Below are 23250 nucleotides of genomic sequence, written 5' to 3'. Positions count from 1 at the left end.
ACACGCTTCTTTTCATTTTCTGAGTTATTACCAAACACCACAGAGGGACAGAACTTGCCAGCTCACTTTTTCCATAATTACCATCTCAAAATGTTCTTTTACGGGCGTTATCGTAAACGTGGGATGCCTTTTCATAAACACTAAATGTTTCATGAGGGGATAAACAAAGTGACGTTAGGAGCTCATGTAAAGGGACTTGAACTGTGGAGGAAACGAGTGAAAGTTTCACCCGCTCTCGGCGCTGGACGGCGCTCCTTTTCGGACCATAAACTCTCCTTTTAATAACGTTTTCTCATTTTTGCACACCGTGAATCAAACGAACATCTTTCTGGCTGCCGGATGAGAATCTCCTGCTGCTCTCTGTTGATTTAAAATAATCACCGCTTCCAAGGCGAGCGCAAACTCCCACAGAAGGACACCGTTATTCATTACAGAGGAGCAGAGGAAAATCATCCTGCCTCATTACTCATCCTCTAACATTATATAAACCTTAGTCCTTGATGTGCTACAAGCAACTCTCAGTAGGAGGGCTCCATAAAGTAGATATTAGGCTCTTACTCATAGGAGAACAGGCCGCGGAGCGCTAGACAGGTGATTCAGGAGATATAATGACACAGCTGGGAGACTGGGAGTGCGTGCGTGCGTGCGTGCGTGCGTGCGTGCGTGCGTGCGTGCGTGCGTGCGTGCGTGCGCAGGTGCTGAACAGAACCCGAAACCTTAAACTTCATCCTCTTTTGATTTAGATTTAATTACATTTCTGTAGTTAATCCTAAACTGAACTCCAAATGCAAAACATGCAATTTAAAGAAGTGATGAAATACACGAGGAGCAGATTCACTTTTGGTCATTTAGCCTGTTTTTTCTATCCCTGGGAGGACGTTTGGTGCTGATGAGCACAGAAACACAAGAACACACGCAGAGTCCTGGCGGGGGGGGGGGGTTCCATAAAGACCAGGGAGGCTGTAAATTCACATCATGGAGGAATTTACATCCTCAGGAGCTGTTGTTAAGCACCGGATACGACTCCGGGAGCGTTTATCAAATTCAAATATCACACTGAGAGCACGACTGTTCGAGCCCGGATATTATATCTAGCTTGTTGTGGATAATGGATTTAACTTGGCTCGCAGTGACCAGATCATTGTGTCCACATATTTTAGATTTTCATTAAGTTTTCTTATTCGGAGGAAACTAAACACTCATCTTAAGCCTTTCAATTACCCGTCAGTTATCTCTCTTCCTAACGCTGGAGCAGCACTGGAGAAAGCAGAGCGGCCTGGTTGTTGGACAGATTGTCTGATAGCCTGAAGGCCACGTGTAGCCTCCCCTTCGACAGGCGAGTCTGTCGGTGTCACGAGACGAGACTTTGAACCTCCGGCACTTGCCAAGGACTCTGCTACCAGCTGCCTCTCGGCTTCTGACAGCGTGGACTCGTGCGACTCTCAGACGGGCAAGCAAAAAGCACATATTCCACAGTGCAGTAGTTTTCCACTTTCACACTGACAGCAGCCTGCATTAAAAATAACCCGAAGGACTGAGTGTGTGCGAAGGCTTTACTCATGCTACAGAATATGAATTATGAGCTTTTCCTTTCCTACTTCTCAGTTTTCTTATTTGAATCGAGGCTCTGAGAATACGGGCTGCCGTATGTTCGGCAGATTAAAGAGGAAAGGCCTTTTTTATTTTGGCTGTATAGATAATTGGCTTGACTTGATTCTGGAAGTCCAGTCTGAGAAACTCATCCTGGCTCTACTTCGTCCAATGCCAGCACACATTCCTGGTGGATGAGTTGGTAACATTAACAGTGTTTTCCTGTTTCGCCCGTGAAGTCCCTCCTCAGAACATCATGCAGTGTTTTGGCATTTCGTAATCCTTCAAGCTGATGGATCTGCTACTCAAACTGGACTTGCTGGGTCATATTTCATCGTCTCGCTGGTACCTGAAGCAACGCAGCCCTTTGAATTTTGTTTAACTGGCTGTTTTCGTCCTGAACACCCACTAAGAAGGCTGCATGCTTTGACGCAGTGCTGCAGGTCTGAGCGCGGCCTTTGTAGCAGTATAAAACCTGTGTGTGCAGACCTCTTATGTAGTATAACCAGAGCCATGTCTGCTGTCTATGTCTGCCTCACTGTGGCGTATCCAGTGGTCACACAGTGCTACTGGTTTTAATGGTGGTAATAAAAGCAGAGCTACAACTCGTCAACAACAAAGTCATTCACTCGAAACAATGTGGAATCTGCTCGTACACGCTCATACACACTAAAAGCTGCATCCCTCCATGTTCAGTTCAATCATCCTACAGTGATAAATGAGTCTTTGGTGTTTTTACTCTTCAGTTTAAACACTGCAGCAGCGCCCGCAGGGCATCAGCTGAAACCGCTGACTAAAGCGGTGACGAGATAAGGATGACAGTAGCCTTTCTTATCGTACTGTACGCCTTTCAGAAGTTTCTTATCCATGGCCGTTTGGCTCTCCCTTCCCTCTGCACAGACTACCCGTGCTCAGTGATGCTGGGGATGGTGTCAGGTCAGATCTCGGACGCTCAGATCAACGCCTCGTCATACTCCGACCGGGGCTGGGTGGCTGAAAACGCCCGCTTGTTGACGGGGAGATCGGGCTGGACCGGGCAGCAAATCAAGCAGCCCTTCAGAAACGAGTGGCTCCAGGTGGGTTTCAGTGGGGTGACTGGTCAAACGGGGGGCCTGGGATCAGTAACGGGTTTTGTTTCGTCACTGCTGCGAAGTCTGCTCGTCGTTCCTGGAAAGTCAAACCTCTCTCGCCCTCCCTTTCAGGTGGATCTGGGCCAGGACAAGATGGTGAGCGGCGTGGTGATCCAGGGAGGGAAGCACCGCGACAGGAACGTCTTCATGAAGAGGTTTAAGGTGGGCCACAGCCTGGACGGAGAGGAGTGGACCATCGTGAAGGAGGACAACACCACCAAGCCCAAGGTTGGTCTGACGATGTGTTTCTAAGCTTTTAGGATGTGAAAGGTCTGACGTGAAGTCCACTTTCTCTCTCACGCTGCATCCACACTCTGCCTCTCGCTCGCTTTCGGTGTGGCCAGCGCAGATTAACAGAAAGGAAATTACACAGGAGGCAGATAAAAGCCTGTTGACATGAAATAAACCTCCTCTTCCTGTCATGTGTCATTCCTGGAGGCCATCACGCAGACGCTCGACTGGCCGCAGCGCCGCTCCTGGAATGAAACGTTTAGCGCCCAAATTATAGACTGCTATTCATGCGAGCTGTGACTGGGCTGTTTGGCGGATGCTTTACATAAGAAAAGAAGAAGGGAACTGGGCCGTCAGAGGAGCAAATGATACGACATGTAGGGCGCAACAAAGGAACACAGAGCAGAGATGAAGTGTGAGGTTTAGGAAAAATCAGAGCAGGATTTATTCTGAACGTGTTATTCATTCCTCGCCTCACTGTCGTTCGCTCAGACTTTGAACGCAGCACATCAGAGGTCCCGTGTGGTCTTATTAACTCGTGCACAGGAAGTTAAACGTGCTGATATCCAGGTGTGGGTGTTAAAGTCATTTGATTTGTGCTAATGATTCCTCCACCTGTTACCTTCCTGTATAAAACTGTGCCTCAGTGACGCCCCAAAAAAGTCTGGAATTAAGTGAATTAATCAACAAAATCTGCCTAAAAGCGATAATCCAGAGGAAAGAATAGAGGAGCTGATAATTTGTTTATCTGAGTCGTCCTCAATTATTACTGCGTGTTTACAGCATTTATGCTTTAAGAGCACCAGGAGTGATTCGGCAGATTTACATATTCCTACTTTTTGTGAGCCACCAGTCTGATATTATGCACAATAACCTTTTTGACTTCATTATGCTCCTGAAACAAAGCCCCCACGCTTGTTAATAGCTGTGAATATTTTAGCTGTTTTAGCCGTTAATGTCACTCTCCAAACTGAAAAATGTTCTTTAGCTTTATGACCGTCGGCTGGAGCCTTTTTCTCTGCTTTCATGTCTAAAAATGAACATGCATCTCATGGATGTCACGGTTTGAGTAAACAGAAGAAGAATCGTGCAGTTGGAATGAAAATATAAGACATTGCAGTTGTATTACGGCACAATGAGAACGTCAGATTACCAAACACCACATCCCGCCGTCTCTGTCTCGCCCTCTGACCCTTCTTGGTGATTTGACTGACTTCGATTCTGATCCTCAAGAGGAAACTCGCGTCACCGCCTTCAAGGCTGCGCTTCCTGTCCCGGACCGGTCGTGTTGGTGCGACATCCTCCTCTCTGCGCTCCAGATGGCCGGCCGGGCGGAGGACGGGGTTCGGCATCAGGCTCCTGCTGATTTACTGCAGACGGAGATCTGGACGCTCCTCCGTCCCTTCGCCCCGCCTCTGCGCTCTGCTTCCTGTGTCTTTTTATAAAACCTCTTCAAAGACGAGGCAGGAAGGCTCAGCGAGGCCCTGGCTGGCACACACACACACACACACATACACACACACTCTACGTACTGTATGTGCTCATGCATAAACATGAGTGCAGGCTGTGTATAGAGTGGGAGACTGGCCTGCTGGTCATCCTGAGCATAAATAGAGAAAAGGGACTCTTGTGTTGTACAGAGCAGGTGAAGACGTATCAGAGCTTGTTGAGGAAAACTTCGCTGTTATGCTTCGAATAAGAGCGGATTGTAATTGTCCTGCAGTTCTGCGTCTCGCATCAACTGAAGCTGATAAACCCAGGTTCAAACTGGAGCTGAACTTTATTTCATTTTGTTATTTATATCATTGATTTTCTTATTTAGCCTGCAGCAGAAGTGCGTTCACACTGAAGAATAACAAAACGCAGCGCGCTTAAACTCGTTGGTGTTTGAAATGAATGGGTTTATCAGGAACGGAGAAGCAGCAGTGCATGGCTGAATTCAGTTAGATCATTAGAAATGGGGGGAAGTCGCACTTCTTACAGGTGGAGAAAAAAATGGTAGGAAGTTTCCTGGAAGGAGCTTCATGACTTGGCGCTAACTTGAGGAAAATATATTAATTTCCTTGGAAGAAAAGCTCAATTTAAACCAAACATAACAGCATTTCAGGCGAGTTTGGGCTCAACTGGCTCCAGAAGTAGAATTTATTTTCCCCGCAGACGTTGTTGGTGATTCACAGCTGGCGCTCTCCTTCGGCTACTGACTCACCAATACGAAAGATTAGTGACTTTCTTTAGAAACATCTGGTTTGTTGATAAGAAGTCGAAGGTTCAAGCTTGTGCACACACGAATGACGCAGACGAGGAGCGTGTCAGCAGGAAGCGTCCAATCACTGAGCTTAAAATTCTGTGACGAGTAAAACAAATAGTATAAAGTTAATTCATTCAAAGGAGCATTAAAAACCATCCATGCACCATGCAGTTCACTATAAACACACACACACACACACACACACCAATGAATAATGCAGCGACAGACCTGCTGTATTTGTCATGCCGTTAGCATATAGCATCATTTTAATGCACTTTCTTTCCTTTCTGGCTGATTTTTTTATGTAAACAGAGCAACGATGTGGTATTTTTTTCACCAAAGGTTAATGCTAAAGAGTTAGCAGTCTGGTTAGCATGCGCTAAAGCAGTTCAACCCGCACGAAGAGAACAGCCTGTTTGTGCTTTTCCTTCCCATACAGACTCAAATCCTGCTGTGTTCTTTAAGATCCTGCCTTTTGCACACACGGTCACATCCGAGCTACGCCCGCACGCCGCACTGCGCTGATAAATCATGCAGGAGGAAACCTCGGCGGTGCAGACGGGCAGGAGTGCTTTTGGTGTTCGGTGTCCTGCCACTTGGCTCCCAGCGTGACGGAAACCATTTTCATGTGTGCTGCTTCCACGTCGGACGTATGAAAGGACGGCCTCTGCTTCTGATTTCCTGGCTTTTGCTTTTCTTTCCTCTTCTCATTTTGTTTCAGCTGCTTATCAAACTGACCGACGCTCGATCAGAAGCAGACGCCGCTTCAGAACAGTAAACGTTATTGTTTGTTTTGCGTCCGTTCGGCGCCGTGGACGGGATTTACACCACAATGAGCTTCAGCAGCAGCAAGAAAGAGCAGTCAGGTTTACTGCGATGTGCCAGTTTATCATTGACCTGATGACACGGCCTGATTTATCCTGAAAAGGAAAACCAGATTTTCTTCAGTTCCTGGAAAAACAAGAATTTCATGGCCTCAGAGTTATTTATGTTCAATGAAATACAGCCTGAAGTTACATCGTAGAGCTTCACTGATCCGTAAACACTGTTCTTCTGATACTCTGAGCTTTATGAAACCAACACAAACAACAATCTGCAGCTTGAAGTTTGCCCTCATTACCTTAAAACACCTTCAAACCCTATCTAACCTTCTTCTTCCTCCCTGAGGCCCTGACGCGTCTCTGTCTTCCTCCTCAGATATTCATCGGGAATCTGAACCACGACACCCCCGAGCTGAAGTCAGTGGGCCCCCTCCTGACCCGCTTCGTCAGGATCTACCCAGAGAGAGCCACCATCGAGGGGGTGGGCCTCCGGCTGGAGCTGCTGGGCTGTGAGCTGGACGGTGAGTGTCTGCATGGACTTTAAAACCAACATTCATCACTTCATTAAAGAACAGAAAGTGTTTTTATGTCTCCTGAATGGTGCTTTGTGTGCTCCAGGATTCTTATATTTATGTGTAATTTAAGAAAAATTCCTGAAATGTCGCATTTTATCATTAACATTAACATTTTCTGATCTTTAACTAATGCAATATGAAACCATCTAATGATATAAAGAACAACAAAGTGAACACACAGCTGCTTTATGCACATTATGTAAAACATCTGTTTACACTGCACACACCCAACAACAAGAAGAGGAGGTGCAAACTGTCATCCTTCATCATACTGCAGTTTGATATTTCAATACTGCATGATGGCTGATAGTAAAGCACAACAGTCCTGTGGTTTCTGGCTTGGGCAGAGTTGTTCAACTCAGCGACAGTTGATGCAAGTGATGCATCAGTGATGCATCAGAGAGGACGGAGAGGAGTTCTTCAGTTTCAGGCTGCTCAGCCTGTTGGTCATTTTGACAATCTTCACTTTAATACAGAGCTGAACATTATTTTTAAAATTGCGTCTTTTTCCATGTTTGCCATGAATGAGGAATAACAGCTTTATGATGAATGCCACTGTCGTAGCGCAGCAGTAATCAGTTACCTCAGACGCTTCAGAGAGCCACGCCGCCTGACTTTGGGCTTCCATCTGCAGCGTTTCTCACCACCGACACTCAACATGTTCTCAAGTGGATTTGAAAAGGCCGATGCTAATCTGCTCGTGCCCTCCTGTCAGTGTGAAAGGGCTAAAAAACAAGCACAGCTTCTGTGATGAACGTCTAAACATCATGTCAACATTGTTTTCTATGTGAGGATGTACATCAATGGCGTCAAAGTACACGTCCAGAAAAGCTCGTTTTATCCCCCAGTTTGGAACAAATCACCTGTAACTTCTTCAGCATGGAATTTCCATCGTGCGCTACAGACGTCAAACAGTGCTACATGGGCAGAGTGTGTTTCCTGTGAGGCTCATGTGGCCGGTAGACGACGTTCAGGTATTTTTTCTGATGCCAGAATTTTAGGAAAACACTCCAAAACAGGAGCGCAGAGGGAAAATGTTCAACATGCAAGCAGCACTTTCAGATGCATTAGCATGAATGTGTTCTTGGCCTCAGTCAGCCGAGCGATCAGTCATTAAACAGTAAACTGCTTACACTTCAGGCTGCTTATCTGCGCTTTAATGAGAGAGAGAGCGAGCACATGAAAGGCTGACGCCGCCGTGGCAGGCTGCTATCTCTGCTGCTGCAGCGGTCAGGCCTGGACGGTGTGTGTGTGTGTGTGTGTGTGTGTGTGTGTGTGTGTGTGTGTGTGTGTGTGTGTGTGTGTGTGTGTGTGTGTGTGTGTGTGTGTGTGTGTGTGTGTGTGTGTGTTTAAGAGAGGGGGAGGACTCGACCTCCCACAATAGGTGAAGGAGGAACAGATGAAGGGAGGCTCTCTGGAGTATCTGGTTGCCCTGTAGGGAGAATGATAAGGATCGCCCAAAGCAGGAGAGGCTGCAGAGGAGACGCTGAGGTGTGTGTGTGTGTGTGTGTGTGTGTGTGTGTGTGTGTGTGTGTTAGAGAGAGAGAGAGAGAGAGAGAGAGAGAGAGAGAGAGAGAGAGAGAGAGAGAGAGAGAGAGAGGTGGAATAATAATAATGATGCAAGGAGTAACGGAGGTGATAAACTTTGTGAGATACAGGTGGTCTCAGGAGGTCCTGGACCCATTAACGAGCTGTGAAAGTGACTGTTTCTGCTTTAGATACATGAAAACATGTCGGCACGCACCTCCATCGGAGTCCACGTGAGGGTTAGTGTGTGTGTGTGTGTGTGTGCGTGCGTGAGAGGATGAAAGGAGTGAGAGCAAGAGAAAAAGGAGAGGAAAAAAGAAAGAGAGTGGTATTTGAAGCAGTGCGTCTGTATCCGTCCCAGATGAACAGAGTTCCACTTCAGAAGAAGAGAACAAAGACGACACACACACGCACGCACACACACGCACGCACACGCACGCACACACGCTGTCACAGGAGACATACACTTTAATCAGGCTGCTAAAAGAGTACGTGCACACACGCATGTGCTCGCTGAATGCATGCAAACCACATGTGTGCGCTGGGAAAGGCCTAGAAATGCATATGTATATAAAGAGACGCTTTCAGAGACACACACGCTTCGGCACGTCTTCTCACGCTCTCAAACATACACATTAGCAATCACGTCCAATTATCCAAATCATAGCTTTCTCACACCTTGATGCTCGCTGAGGGTCGATCTCCTCGTTAATGCCCGTAATGATGAAACTTTGATGTCGAGCGCTCTTCACAGCCAAACAAGCCGATTTCACTGAATAATCCGAGCTGATATTATTAAAAGCCTCTTTCATGGAGGTGCTGCGTGTGAAGCGACTTCATCTGGATTCATTGAAGAACTCTCAAAAAGTGTTTCTGCTGTGGGAGGAAGCCTCTTCCTGTTTCCACAGAAACATCAAGACGCCGACTGAATCTCACAAAAGCGCCAGAGAAGCTAACAAGCTCACAATGCGCCTGCAGATCAGCTTCAGCCGTTTAATCAGGTGTTTTTCTTTCCCTCCGCTGATGCCGCTTCCAGCTTTAACTTAAATCATCTACTTACACGCGCCGTTGTGAGAGCAAACCTCCATCCCACTCAAAGCACCGCAAACATGCTTCCTTACAAAGTTTAATTACATGCACACCATCTGTGATTTTTACATAGCCTACATATGCTAATTCAACTTCAATTTGCTTCATTTCCATAAAAACACACCACCAGACGTCGACTGTGTGCCGGAATTTAACAAGATACAAGACTTTCTGTCATTATCACTTTGGTCCTTGATGGGAAACAAGAGCGCCGGCTCTTGAGTCTTCAGGAAGGTGGAGACACTTGAGTTCAGCGGTGGTATCAGTGAGAGAGTCAGGCCAGTATCTCATGCATAAATAATGCAAAGCCAGAGGTCTTATTAAGCTTCAGATGCCATTACAATGCAAAATTGCCTCTGAAATCTGGCCAAATGTAGCTTTGTGCACGTCGTGCTGTGGTGAGACGTGATCCCCTCTCAGCCCTGTTTCTTCCAACACTTGCATTACATCTCCGGCTTTTAGCAAATCTTTAGTATCTTTGAGGAATTGCTTCCTGGTTTCAGGCTTTGAAGGTCGTAGAAGTGCTGCATGTTGGCCTGTTTGGACCAAAAAACTCCAGAAATACAGGCCGTGTTTGTATTTCCACCACATCTTCAGAGCTTTGAAGATCGGGTTAGTGAGGCCTTCGCCGTCACGTGGTCGAGGTAACATTTAGACCCTGAACGACTTGATTAGCCTCAGGAAAAGATCGTGGTTTGGGTTATAAAAGCTGCAGTTATGTGTGTGACATCACTTACGTCTGCTCACACGGGACGTGAACATGAACAGCGGCCTCTCGGGTGAAAGTCCTGTGTTTCTCTGACCCATCCACCCTCGTCCTCCATATGCAGGCTGTCTTGCTCTTTATTAAACATCACCTGACTTCCTCCTTTGCTCCTGTCTCAGCAGCTGTGGCCTCCAGGGTTCGCCGCCTAACAATAAACATAAATACGGGTCAAGTAGGTGATAACCTCCCTGCAGAGTCGACCTCGTTTTTCTGGCGAGGACGAGCTGAACGATGTATTAAGACGCAACAGCTGCAAGTGTTTGTTTGTTTTTGTGCGAAAAGCAGCAACACTTTGTTTACTGAAAACGCGTCTCCAGAGCAGCGATGACTCATTGAGCGCCTCGTTGTTATCGCATGAATCAGGAGATGAAACGCTGCTTTTGCTTGTTATTGTTTGCATTTGCATCTCAACTTAAGAAAGCTGTGAAGATCAGGTTGATTAGACTGGTAACAGATTCAGAAGCAGCAGGTTTGAGGCAGTTTTCCTGCGACGAGACGAAACTCTGCCCTGATAGTTCTTCCATCAGAAAATAGTCCTCCCTCAGCAGGGGCTATTTTCAGACCAGAGAAGGAAGTAAAGTTCCTGAGCTTCTGAAAAGGTTCTCGGGTTTCTGGAAAAGTTCTTGCAGAGGAAGAAGAGTCGAGTCCTTTCTCTTTAAGCGTGAAGGAAATCAGATCTCTTCAGGTCACATATGGCTTTTATTTTGAAACTGCTCTTGATCCATCTCCCTATCCAGACATCACAACCGCAGCGCCTCCCACCACGCCCAGCGCCTCCACACTTCCCATGACCACGTTTGGAGCGACCATCACGGCACCCATCACCATCCCCGGCATGACCGCGGCTGCAGACTGCGAGGAAGGACGGCAGGACTGCAGCGGCGAGACTGAGGCCCCCGGCGACTATGACACAGGGACAGGTAAACCTCTGAAGCCCGGTTCTTTGACTGCGTCCCCTCCTCGGGTCTGTATGATTTCATTCAAAGAGCTTTCCTTAAAACTACGTGACGGCTCGGAGATAAAACACTGAGCCGTAAGACATGAAACAACATTTTTAAAACACACAGATTCTACATCAGAATGATTTTAATGTGCTTTCAGAGTCTGAAGTGACTCTTTCATCTCTTCCATCCTGCAGCGCTCCTCTCTCTCATGTCTGTTATGGTGTATCTTCTCGTCTCTTTGGACTCAAACCATGAGACATTCTGCCTTATCTTCCCTCTCTGTCTAAGTCTCGGCTGAACCGTATATGTTTCTGTTTATCTTCGCTTCGCTTAAAGACGCCACGTAACATTAAAGCGTCCTGTCCGCATTTAAAATTCTCCTTTTCCATCCCTTCGGTTGTCGTGCACGATCAGAATCATCATCTGTTTTCTGTGAGAAAGATTTCTGGAAAAAGTTCACGTTCGAAAACAAAACCTTTGGATTTTCTCCTGAAGCGCGACTCGACGTGAAAGCCTGCTGTTGATTTCTCATAAGCTTAGGTGTGTTTGAGTGCGTGTTGGCATCTGTGTGGGTGGGACTGAAGCACCTGACCTTTGACCCCACTCTGACTGTCCCATCTGTCTCTAGCAGGAGGCACCACAGTGGTCAACCCCATCATGGACTTCATACCAGGTGAGTCCGCCTCCATGTTGACTCTCATCTTTCATGTATTCCTCTCTTCTTCTTCTTCTTCTTCTTCTTCTTCTTCTTCTTCTTCTTCTCCTCTTATCCCAGCGTCTTTCATCTTCTTCCTCCTTTGTCTCATCTTTTGCTTTCTCTGCCTGTCACCCTGTCTCATATATTCTGTTCTCTGAATCATTTTACAGACAAATGTACAAATAAACGTGTCAGTTCAGGGTTGCCAGATCAGTGCATTAAGGGCATTTTACACCTGTGCTTTGTTTGCTTTGGTCTGAATCAGCCGATGAGTTTGGGAACTTGGTGGGTTTTCTAACCAAAATGCAGCCACGTGGGAACTCATTGGCAGTGTTTGGGGTAACGCAGTACAAAGTAAAGTGTACCTTTCGTTACTTTAGTCTTCTAAATATCATGACCAGCAGCAGAGGATAGCAAACAAACGCAGGATTCACAGCTGACCTGAAGGTGGCGCAATCATTTAACTGCTGCAGCCAAAGCTCGATTAACATCCAACACTGTCAGTCTTCTTTTACCAAATCCTCCTGTCAAACCAAAACAAATGTAGCTCACAGGTAGGAGCACGGGTCATTGCTGCCCTCCGGTGGTCAGGAGTATAATGACACCTGTCGCCTCAGTGATAATGAAAGAAAGATTTAAAGTAACAGAGAAGTTTCTTTCTCTGGTGAATAATGACTTTTCTATGATGTAATAGATAAAGTAACTAGCAGCAGTGACTAATAACTAATTTTCAGTAACTTGCACTGCTCATTGATCAGATGTGTGTGAGGCAGGAACAAGAACATAAACACAGGAAGAAGGTCCTGAAGGAGATTTGTCAGCTGGACAAACACAACGTGCTGCGTGTCACTGGTCCAAGTCCGACCTCCATTCACTCTGACGAGCTCCCCGCAACTGTTAAATTAGCTTATCTGCATCCTGCTTTGCAAAGCACACCTGGCTGTGGGAGAGCACGCTTCGTAGAGGTCGGACAGAGGTTGAATCGCGTTCCCACCACATTCATCTGGGACTGGACCAGGACCCCCGACAGGAGGTGGTCTTGCTTGTTTGGTCCGCACCAGGATTCATTGACAGCTTTCACACCAGCCTAAACAAACCCCCCCCCCCACCCCCCCCTACCGGGCAAACACACCAGGGCTCATTTTAACTGAGCCAAACGCACCCTAATTCAGTCAGCGGTCCCATCACTCAGTGTCAGCGGCGGTACTGACCGCAGTCACAAAGAACAGTGAAAGTGACTCGGTGAGAGTAAATGGCTTTTTCATTGCCCCAGTTCACAAATGAGGCTTCAGCACAGTCCCGCTCAGCCATGACACGACCGGACTGCAGAGAGAAACGCTGATAGATTTCACCTGCTTTGTTTTTGATGATGTTTTTTTTCACTGGCCTGAATTGAATTCTGCGGAGAAGACAGAAAAGAGAGATAAAGTTACGCTGAGAGGAGGACAGAAGCCACACCAGGCGAGCATTAAGAGGGCAGGAAAGCCGTAATTCAGACAAGATGTGAAGAGGAAGAAAACAACGCACACACAAAGCTTCTTGCCCTTAAAGCAGTAAAACTCACTGCTGCTGTGTGAAATGCTTCAGGAAAGCGTGTCTGCATTGTTTCAGACTGAGCTAAAGCAGCAGGGATCAACCTTTTTTCAGCTGTGACCTTAAAACAAAGTGATGTCCACCCACTATTCTGGGATTGCTTAATTTAAAGGGTTTTTGAAGGCCTGAAGAGGTGAAGAAAGCAGCTCAGGGCGTTCGAGGTCTGAGACGTGGTGGGAAACCAGTGGACGCAGCCTGCATACACTCCACAGCGCCGTGTTTTTGTCAATGAGCTTCACTGTCTGCATGAACATCAGCACCGTGTCGCACTTCATCATCCCCTGTGAATTCACCAGATTCAATTCATCTGTAAGTACCGACGGCAGGAGGAGAGGGATGAATCGGCAGAAAGGCCGAAAAACAGCGACAAAGGAGAGAGACAAAGGCTTGAAGAGAGAGGGAGTGAGAGCCAGCAAGAGGAGTGAATAGACAGAAAGAAGGAGGGTGAGATGGATGAAGAGGAGGAGGAGAAAGGGAGAGTGAAGGTGCAAAGAGAGAGCTGGAGAGAGAGCAGAAAGGCCTCCTGGGTCTCAATTAGCCGAATCCGAGCATGGTGTGAAGACAGCTCGGGGTTGGAGGAGGGTTACCGTCCCTGCATCCTATTAGCCTCTCAGAGACAACGCGCCCGGCGTTCAGAGACCTCCGTTCACTTGGATGCTGCGGTGAACCGCCGCCACCAGTCGCCTGCTGGCACAGGAGAAAGGAGGGAGGGAAAGGGAGGCTTTGGGGTTTTTCGGGGGGCCACATCCGCATGTTGGTGGCACCACGCCTTTCCCCGTGGAAGGTCCCTCCATTCATCTCCGTCTCTCTCGGCGTCCTGATCCCAAACATGTGTCCGCGCTGGCGCTGTTTTCTATCAGCGGTGACGTCTCAGTTCCTGCTCCGGCGAGGCCGTGGACCAGAGTGCCCGCAGCGCTTTGCCAGATATACAATTACAACTGTCTCTGTCTTTCTCACCCACTTCCATCTGCACAAGCCTTTTGTCTGCTGTTTCCACAAGCTGTACACTCTACACTGTGTGTGCAATACAGCAGAAATATTGATGTTACAGGACCTGCAACTTCAGGCTTCCCCCTTTAAACTGAAGCCAGTTTAGTGGGTGAAGACTGCACATGATCAGAGTTTTCAGCCTGTAAAACGGGGGATCCGTCGCCACACAGCCAGAGTCCAGCAGCTTTGAATGGCAGCTTTAGGAACAGATAGGAGCTGATTGTTATTATAAGCTGAATCCTTCTGGATCTTTAAATGCTGTTTGGAAAATATAAGCAGCTCTTATATCCGCTCTGCCATCTTGCAAAGGTTATTTGTTCCTTCTTTCTGCTGTAATACAGACTAAACATTTATCTATTATTATATATAATAATGCATCTGTTAGCAGACTCGCAGCCTCCATCCTTAAACCTCCTTCATGTAGAAACTCACCTCCCTCCTCTCTCTTGCAGCCTACGTGTGGTTCGCCTGCAACTTTGACTTCTCGTCGTTCTGCGGCTGGACCAGAGAGACCGGGAGGGGGGCCGAGTGGCTCATCCAGCCCAACGGGGCTCCCGTCGTCCACAGAGGACCCGCCCTCGACCACACAGGTAGGACATGTGTGTTCGCCTTTGAGCTGAAGCATTGGTCGATGGAGTATTGCACCTACTGAACCAGGACAAAGGACAGACAGCGTGGAGCACGGAGAGCTGTCGTGGCGCTGCGCTCAGCCTGGAGCCGCTCAGTCAGCCAGACCAAACATGGAGGTCGATAGTTTTATAAGTGGATCAGTATTAATGTGAGCTTCTCCAGGCTTAAACACTGAAGACATCCAGGTGAAATCCATCCAGACCGGCTGCTTATCAGCGATAAATAGAGCCAGAATCGTTTTGACATGAGCATGTTTGACAGGAAACGCTGAGATGAGATCAAATCAGGGACGTCCTCTGATAATAATAAGACATCCCGTCCAAAAATAGAGGCGTTATCAGACGTTCGGCTGAACTGTCCAATCAGAATTCAGACTGTTGTTTAGACGGTCTTTAACAGCTCAGTTGTATCTGGCATTTTTTTGTTTTGTTTATTTTCTGTGTCAGAGTCTTGGCATTAAGAAGCAAGGACAATAATAACATTCATCACTGGAGTGTCGTGCTTAGATAAGCAGCAGTAACAAAGAGTCACAGACAAACAGAAATGTGCAAGAAGAGCTGAATTAAACACAAATGTCATCATGAAATGGTGAATAAAGTCTCTAATTAATTGTAATTGTTAACAATTGTAATTGTTAAAATGAGCTACATGTGACCTTAAAACACACAAGAGCTGTTAAAATCCATACAAATGACCACAAATCCCAAACTTAAATCACCCTGAAACATCAGCAGCACTGCAAAGAAACAGATCCCAGTGGAAACTGAGCGAGCGGCACTGAGTTTCATCCCTGGAGTGTTTTGAAAATGCACGGACGGCCTCGAAAAAGGACTTTCTAAAGAACGCAGCGCTCAGATTGATCAGCGCGGTGATGTGATGGATGTTTGTGTGGAGACAGCAGCAGCTCTGAAATGAATGCTCTCACCTTGATTTCTTGACTTGACCGGATCACAAGTGAAAAATGAGCCCGCTGTCACGTCGAGTCAAACTCCTCCTGCAGATGCAGATATCGAATTTTCACTGAAAACCCTGTGAAGTCCTTGAGCTTCATCCCTTTGGGAGTGTGTGAAGCTTGATCCTGAACAGTCCCGTCTGATTTCTGAGCTATTCATGAAAGGAGAGTGACACACCTGCAGCACGACAGTCAGGTGTTCATGAGCTGAATAAATAAAGTGAAGCAGAATGAACCATCGAGGTTTGGAAACCTTTCACTGTCACAGAGGAGCTTCATGTTTTCACTCAGCATGTACACAGAACTGTCCCTGACACTTCTTACCTTGCCTTTTGCTGCCCCCCGCAGGCAGACCGGGCAACTTCATCTACATGCAGCTGAGCGACACAGACACGCCGAGCAAGACCGGCGAGGAAGACGATGAAGAGGGGAAGGTGGCGAGGCTGGTCAGCCTGCCCATCACCGCGCCCGACGCCGACCTGTGCATGTCCTTCTGGTACCACATGTCCGGCGAGCACGCGGGGGAGCTGGACATCAAGCAGAAGATGGAGGTGGGGGAGCAGTTCCTGTGGACGGTCAGCGGGCGCCAGGGCGGCCGCTGGAGGGAGGCCCGGGTTTTACTGCCGCACTCCAGCGTGTCCTATCAGGTGACAGAGTCCTGCATGGCGGACGCTGAAACGATCGTTTATGTGACTGCAGCAACTCACGTTTGTGATTTAAGAGTCTTTTTTTCCTCTTTATAGGATGAAAATGAACATTTGTAGCTTGCTTTTGTTGCTTTTGTAGACTAATTTTTGGCTTGTAAGCCCTAAAAAATCTGCCTGTTTGAATTTTTAAGAAATATTTGCTGAGTCGGTTTTATTCGAGCGGACAGTGGAGAGATGACAGGAAAGAAACGTGCAGTGATGATCTTATTTACCTGACGACCAGGTATTTCAGCAGGTCACTGACTGAGCCTTTGCAGCTCGCTGTGGGTGGCGTGATGGGCGGCTTTAGCTCGTGTGTCAGTGACTGTGATGTCTCTGCAGGTGGTCGTGGACGGCGTCGCGGGCAGACACAGCACCGGTCACATAGCTGTGGACAACATCCAGATCCTGGACGGACTCCAGACTGAGGACTGCGAGGGTGCGTGTTGTGCCGCTGTAACCTTCTTCTTCAGATTTCTGCTTGAATCCAGCCGCCGGGCTTTCGTTTAACAGAGTCTGTTTTTTGTTTTTCCCTCCAGATCCAGAAGCTCCACCGACTGAGATCTTCATCCTGCGTACGTACACTGATGACTCACACCTGAAGCTACAGTCAGCTGAGCTGCTGCTCAGCTGTGCAGAGAAATATCATGGATGACGATGAAAAATCCTCTTTACTCCAAAGAAGCTAAAAACGTTTATTCTGCTCGTCCTCGCACACAATTGATGTTTTTTGACATCTTACAGGACAAAAGCAGTCAATTTCCATGATTTAGGAAATGAGCTGTTTATGCTTAATCTTGCTGTTTTAGCAAGATTTTGTATTGATTTCCTATTTTTTTATCTGTATTTCACTGTTCATTTGACTGGACAGTCCATGTTCTGGTGGTGCATTCACAGATGGTTGGAGATTTTAGAGTCTGCTTCCAAAAACATGCAAAAGTTATACCGTGGAGGAAATGTATGCTGTGGAAGGAATGTTTGGTCATTTCTGGAAAAGCCCGCTTTACACTTTATGATCCAGAACATGTAAAAGCACCGTTGGCCTGTAATCATGAGTCATTTGAACGCAGCGTAACTGGTGTCCATGTCCTTCTCTCTCGCAGCGATGGACTCCCTCTCACAGGACAACAGCGAGCTGGGCGGCCCCGGCAACATGCTGAAGACCCTGGACCCCATCCTCATCACCATCATCGCCATGTCCGCGCTGGGCGTGTTCCTGGGCGCCATCTGCGGCGTGGTCCTGTACTGCGCCTGCTCGCACGGCAGCATGACGGACAGGAACTTATCCGCTCTGGAAAACTATAACTTTGAGCTGGTGGACGGCGTGAAGCTAAAGAAGGACAAGATGAACGGACAGACTAACTACTCAGAGGCGTGAGGGGAAAAGAGGGACGGAGCCGCGACCGCTCCGCATGGACACGTGACGCAGCCAATCAAGCGAGAGAAACACAGGGCTGAAGCCACCAATGGGACGGCAGGGTGGGCTGAAAGTGAGCCAATGTAATTTTTTTTCTCAGGAGCGGCAGTGGAAGGGACTGACCTGTAGGGGGCACTGTGTATAAAGAATCTGTACAGCAAAAAAAGAAGAAAACTAAGGATTCTATTTGTTTTTCGGCGTGCTTTGTTGATTTCATGTAATCACATGCTGGTGTTGAGACCAATTCAGATGAAAGTATCGTCTGTGTGCTTTTACGGGAAGATAAGAGTCGATTTCTTTTTGTTGTTTTCATGTCATAGTTTCACAGAATGAGCAAAGTGTGTGAAATACGCTGGTCTGATATCTGGCTGTTCAGCCGGCCATGTTTCCCTCTGAGTGTGTGTGTGTGTACATGTGTCACATCCATATACATCTGCATTTAAGGTGTGTATGTGTCTTGCTGTAGGTGTGTATGTGTGTGTTTATCTGTATACGCGTGTGTGTGTGTGAAGGCGGGTACCATCGTGACCTGTGTCTAGCTCCAACAGTGCCTTTTTTTTTTTCCTCTGGTTTTTCTGTTGCCTTGTTTTCCTCATCAGCTGGCGTTCGTCCAGGGTTCCTACACAAACACTGTCAGGCGCCTTGGTGCAGATGTGAACATCCTCCAGCCTCGATGACGGTCGCGCCGACAATGATTAAAGAGTTGAAGTTAAGAAGGTGACGTTTAGGTTTGGGAAAGCTTTGGGAAATCTGTGGAATGTCAGAACGGAGGACGTGTAGGAGCCCCGAACGCCTCGTTTTCATGGCACATGACACATCCAACATATTGTACATAGGTTTTAATATATTTGAGCGCCCTTTTTTAGAGAAAAGACACCAGTGCCGCAGTATCCTTTCTATGTTGGAATCAAACGTCCTAAACTCCAAAATTCAGAAAATGTACAGAGTCCTTGTTTGGTTTCCCTTTGTTCTCTGGGAACATGAAGCTTTTTGAGATTATGGAGAAAAGACTTTTGTACAGGGTAAATGGGACAACCTCGGTCCTAAGATGAAGACAGCACGTCAGCGGTGGATCATCAGGACTGAACGTCTCTCACTGGCGCACAAAAAGACTGAAACCTTGAAGCAGAAGTGTGTCCAACAGTCCAGGAGAGAGTCCATCTTTGACCGTCTTGATCAAAAAGCAAGAATTAATGTTTGCCATGACAGTGCTGTTCTCTGTCTGTGTTGACTATCAGAGGACTGTTTGAAGGACCTTTAATGGAGCAAAGTGATGTTTAACCACAGGCGATCACTGCGGCTGATCGCTGCGTCCCTTTCACCCACACGTCCACCTCCCTGCAGCTGAAACGGGCCGGAAACAAAGAATGAATGAAGTCACATTTCCACACAGCGGAAAAGCTAATCAGAGCAGAAAAGCCTCTGAAAGCACAGCGCTCATTGGTGATGTTTAAAAAAGCTGGAAAGACGATTGTTTGCAGTAAAAGCTCTGTTTCTGTCGTGTCTTTGTGTTTGTCTTCGGTGGGACTCTGCAGCAGCTCCTCTTCACTCCTCTGTCTGTTAGCAGGAGCATCTTATCATACGAGGCATCACGCCCTCTTAACAGCTTAGATGAAACTCGGAAATTGGTTCCTTTTTGAAGAAATCTGTTATTTTTAAGCGGAAAGTGGAAAGAGAAGCCTCATATAAATGTCGTGCTAATCATTCTGCTTAGTTGTGTTTTAGCTTGTGTAGCTGAATGTGTTGTGATACTGGTCACGTGTTCGCAGGCCGGAGGGTTGAGTCTCTGCCTCGAACAGCCCCGTCGGCCTCCAGCGGCTGTTTTTACGCTCACTGCGAAGATCAACGGGACGACAAAGCTGACAGATTCTTTACTATCAGAGATTTAAAGCCATGGAGCAGCTGTGGTCGTCTGACGTGTTGGAGGGACGGTGCCTGCCCGCCGTTCACGCCAGCTCAGAACGTGAATATCAAGCAGCATCAGAGGCTTCAGACACATGAAGCTGTCGCGCCTCCTCACGTCCAATCAGATGAAGGTGCTCTGTTGAGACACTCGGTCGTCTTCGTCCCCTCAGCAAAACATCGAGTCCACGTGTTTCCAGCAGAAAGAACAAGACGAATGGAGAGTGTAGAAATTTCAGCCTGACAGAAAGTGTTTCTTATGCTCCTTCCCCTTTAAACAAGAAAGGATGCTGCAGCACTCGACGTGAAAACAAATGTTGCACTGATATATTTAAAAAAAAATCTGTGTTTATGATGTTGATTTATGAAGGGGGGGGTGGGGGGGCAGTGTTACTGTTGCTTCTTTTTAACACCGTTTCAGATGACAATGTTATAATTCTGAAAAGTACAATTTACAGAGATGTTTTTCGTTCTGGAGAAAGCTTCTTTGAAAGGTAACAGTTTTATTTACTTGGTATAATATCACCTTGTGTTTCTGTCACTGACGTACGTGCCATTGTTTTCTTAGTTTTTTTCTTTGTATGGCAAGAAAAAAAGTGTTTTATTTTCAGTACTGCTTCTGTAATTTTTGCTGTCTCAGATCCAGAACAGAACGAGAAAGGAAATAAGGAAGTAAAAAAAAAAATGGCAAAGCAGTGAGGCCTTAAGTGACTAAAAGTATTGTTTGTACTTTGACTCTCTGGTCAGCACCCAGACTCATCCGTCTCTGTTGTCTCAGACTCTGATCATCGACTATTACATTCCAAAGAATTGGATCAAATAAATGTTTTAAGTAAAAGCTGCTCGGCCGTTTCTTTCTGTTTTAAAAGCACGGACCTCCACTCTGTCTGACAAAGCAGAGTTTTGGTTTAATTACGCAGTTTTCATCGCAGCTGCAGTTTGATGAAGGAATTAAAAACAGCGTTTTGTGGATGATAATCAGGGACATTTTGTTTGATTAGCAGATCTGCTAAAAAAAAAGCACCTGCATGGCTGCACACCACAAACAGGTCGATGGGAAACATGTTGCTTTTTATTTAGTGATTCAGTCATGAAGATTACAGGAAACGTTTCTGGGTGTACGCTTGTTTTTGTTTGTTTGTTTTTTATAAGAGTTGATGACCCCGCTGTCATGTCTGTACACTCAGTGTGAGGCTGCAGCCAGGAGACGTCTTAGCTTAGCTTAGCTTAGCTTAGCAATTAGCCTGGCTCAGTCCAAACAAAAGCCACCTGCCAGTACCTCTTAACGTTTCATTGGTTTAATCTGTAGAATAACTGACGTGTTACTGTCTAACTATTCTTTTAACCTTAACGTGGCGTGGCCATGTTTACCATTTCACTTGTGATGACTGACAGTTAAAGCTGTAGAAAGCCGTTTTTTGCGTCATTGGGCAAAAATGTCATAATGACCTTTCAGCATGTTGTAGTTCACGTGCTCTGAGAGTCTGCACCTCCTCAGGCTTTAGAAAATCCAGCCCGTGACGGGAGACTCCGACCAAACAGGTCAAATCACAAAACGAGCCTTCCTATTGGCTCTTCTACAAATGCAGATGTGCATGCTCATCTGTTCTGAGCAGCTGCAGCCGCCTGTGAGGTCTGGGCGCTCTGGCCCGAGGCTGCAAAGCGTTTATGGACACGTCGCCTGTGTTCAGTTTTTTGCCTCCTGCAGCTTTAAACTTAGTGGACCTGAAGTCACACTTTGAGTTCCTGTTGAAAAATGACTCAAACAATGATGCCATTCATTTTCTGTCAGTCAACCAGCTCATTAATCTGCCAATCAGCTGCACTTTTTAATAACAAAGCATTTTAGAAGCTCATATGCTTTGCCTGGAGAAATCTTAATTTAATCTCACTGTTAAGGGAGTCCTGAAGCTTATTCCACCTGTTACAAGTAAAATACAGTTCCTCCTACTTCTGTATTCATTCTGCATGCACTTAAAAGTGAAATTGTTCCTCTTACATGCAACAAAAGAAAGCCTTACAGCCTTATAATGCGTTCACATGATGTATTCATTACTGTCTGCATGCTATATCAAGCTTTGACCACAGGGTGGCAGCACTGCCTCTTGAAACATTTAATAATAATAGCAGCTTGTGTGGACTCAAACTAAATACCATTTTTTCCCCATTAAGCTGTCTGCCTCTGCTCGGTGAAGGTGTTTTATGAGCTGCGTGAAACAGCAACATTCAGCTCAGTCTGATCTCATGTGAACTTCAGACTTGTGGCTTCGGTTTCGATGAGGTTTCCTGCCCATATTGGTGCCACTTTACCACTTTCCCATAGCCTGCTGGTGTCAGCGACAGCGGTTGTGTTCATTTGCTGTCTTATGTTTGTGTTGCAGAGAGTTTGAGTGCAGTCACACGCAGACTGCAGCAGTGACGCGTTGTGTTATGTGACAGTCTTGAAGCAGACGTGTTTCTTCATCAGTCTGATTGAAAGCTGTAGCTTATGAAGAGGTAAGAACAGCTGTTGAAACTGGAGCTGCTGAACATCTAGAACATAAGATATGTGACACAAAGGTAGTGCAAGCTCAATCCCATGCCAAGACTGTGAATGTGCATCAAACATAAAGAATGACGAGCAGGCATGTCTGCTTCCACCATTCAGCTCTGCTGCACAGCCACGTACACTGAACATATCAGGGCTTTTCCTCCAGCTTTCACTTTTGACAAACACTAATACTTCCTCTAGCATCAAAGCTTATAATCATCCTGCTGCTGTTCACTGTCTGTCCGCTGGTTTGTGCTAATTTGATTAACTGTAAACTTATTTGGACATGCTAACTGAAAAGATGTGGTCCTAATGGTGCTTCCTCCTGTAGAGGGTCTCTGAGGACATTTATTAACAGGTGGAAGCTGAGGCTCATGTTAGTCCCTGAGTGGGAGAGAGGGAGAGTAGCCCCTGAGTAGACCCACGAGCATTAAAGCCACCGTAATGTGTTGACTCCCAGCAAACAGGGTGGGATCATCAGAGGAATGTGGCAGGATGCTTGTGCAGTGATGTAAAGATGTGTAATGGACACGGTGACTTCATGAGTCATCTGGCCAGCTGGCAGCATCAGCTGCTGCTCATTGCACATTGCAAATGTTTAATTTAATAGGAGATATCATCAAAAACTCACACAGCCCAATTTCTAGAATATCCTCATGAATTTTATTTCACTTCTGGGATGTTTTAATGTCAGTGAAGCAACTTTAAAATAAAAAGTTTTCCCTTTAATGTCCCTTCAGCAGCTTTGACTGACAACATGTGTTATCTCCATCAAATGGAAATATTCTACAGGTTTTTATACACATTTTCAGAAAATTCAGCCTGATATATTTGGTATCTTTTAACAAATATAACTGTGTTGAGTTGAGAGTTTGGCTGAACAGCGTAAGTCTGCAGAGCTGACAGAGCCGCCTGTGGTCAGGGGGGTGAAG

At 46.6% G+C, this 23250-nt stretch overlaps 1 protein-coding gene across 4 annotated transcripts in view; it reads left to right on the top strand.

The window, feature by feature from the left end:
* Window positions 1-20626, top strand: part of LOC139338828 (neuropilin-1a-like) — a 71983-nt gene extending 51357 nt beyond the window's left edge. The window contains exons 9-18 of one of the 4 annotated variants that reach the window (XM_070974104.1): window positions 2491-2666; window positions 2793-2948; window positions 6397-6541; window positions 10715-10897; window positions 11550-11594; window positions 14654-14791; window positions 16132-16430; window positions 16812-16908; window positions 17009-17044; window positions 17573-20626. In XM_070974104.1, the coding sequence (XP_070830205.1) occupies window positions 2491-2666; window positions 2793-2948; window positions 6397-6541; window positions 10715-10897; window positions 11550-11594; window positions 14654-14791; window positions 16132-16430; window positions 16812-16908; window positions 17009-17044; window positions 17573-17847 (1550 nt within the window). In that variant the 3' untranslated portion in view covers window positions 17848-20626. Of the gene's footprint in view, window positions 1-2490; window positions 2667-2792; window positions 2949-6396; window positions 6542-10714; window positions 10898-11549; window positions 11595-14653; window positions 14792-16131; window positions 16431-16811; window positions 16918-17008; window positions 17045-17572 lie in introns of all 4 variants that reach the window. The other 3 variants (XM_070974105.1, XM_070974103.1, XM_070974102.1) reach the window with 3 other exon arrangements.
* The last annotated feature ends 2624 nt before the right edge of the window (window positions 20627-23250 follow it).

This window comes from Chaetodon trifascialis, chromosome 11 (assembly GCF_039877785.1).
Source record: "Chaetodon trifascialis isolate fChaTrf1 chromosome 11, fChaTrf1.hap1, whole genome shotgun sequence".
In the NCBI taxonomy this organism is placed as follows: domain Eukaryota; kingdom Metazoa; phylum Chordata; class Actinopteri; order Chaetodontiformes; family Chaetodontidae; genus Chaetodon; species Chaetodon trifascialis.
The sequence above is the reverse complement of the archived record's forward strand: the minus strand, read 5'-3'. Positions and strand labels throughout refer to the sequence as shown.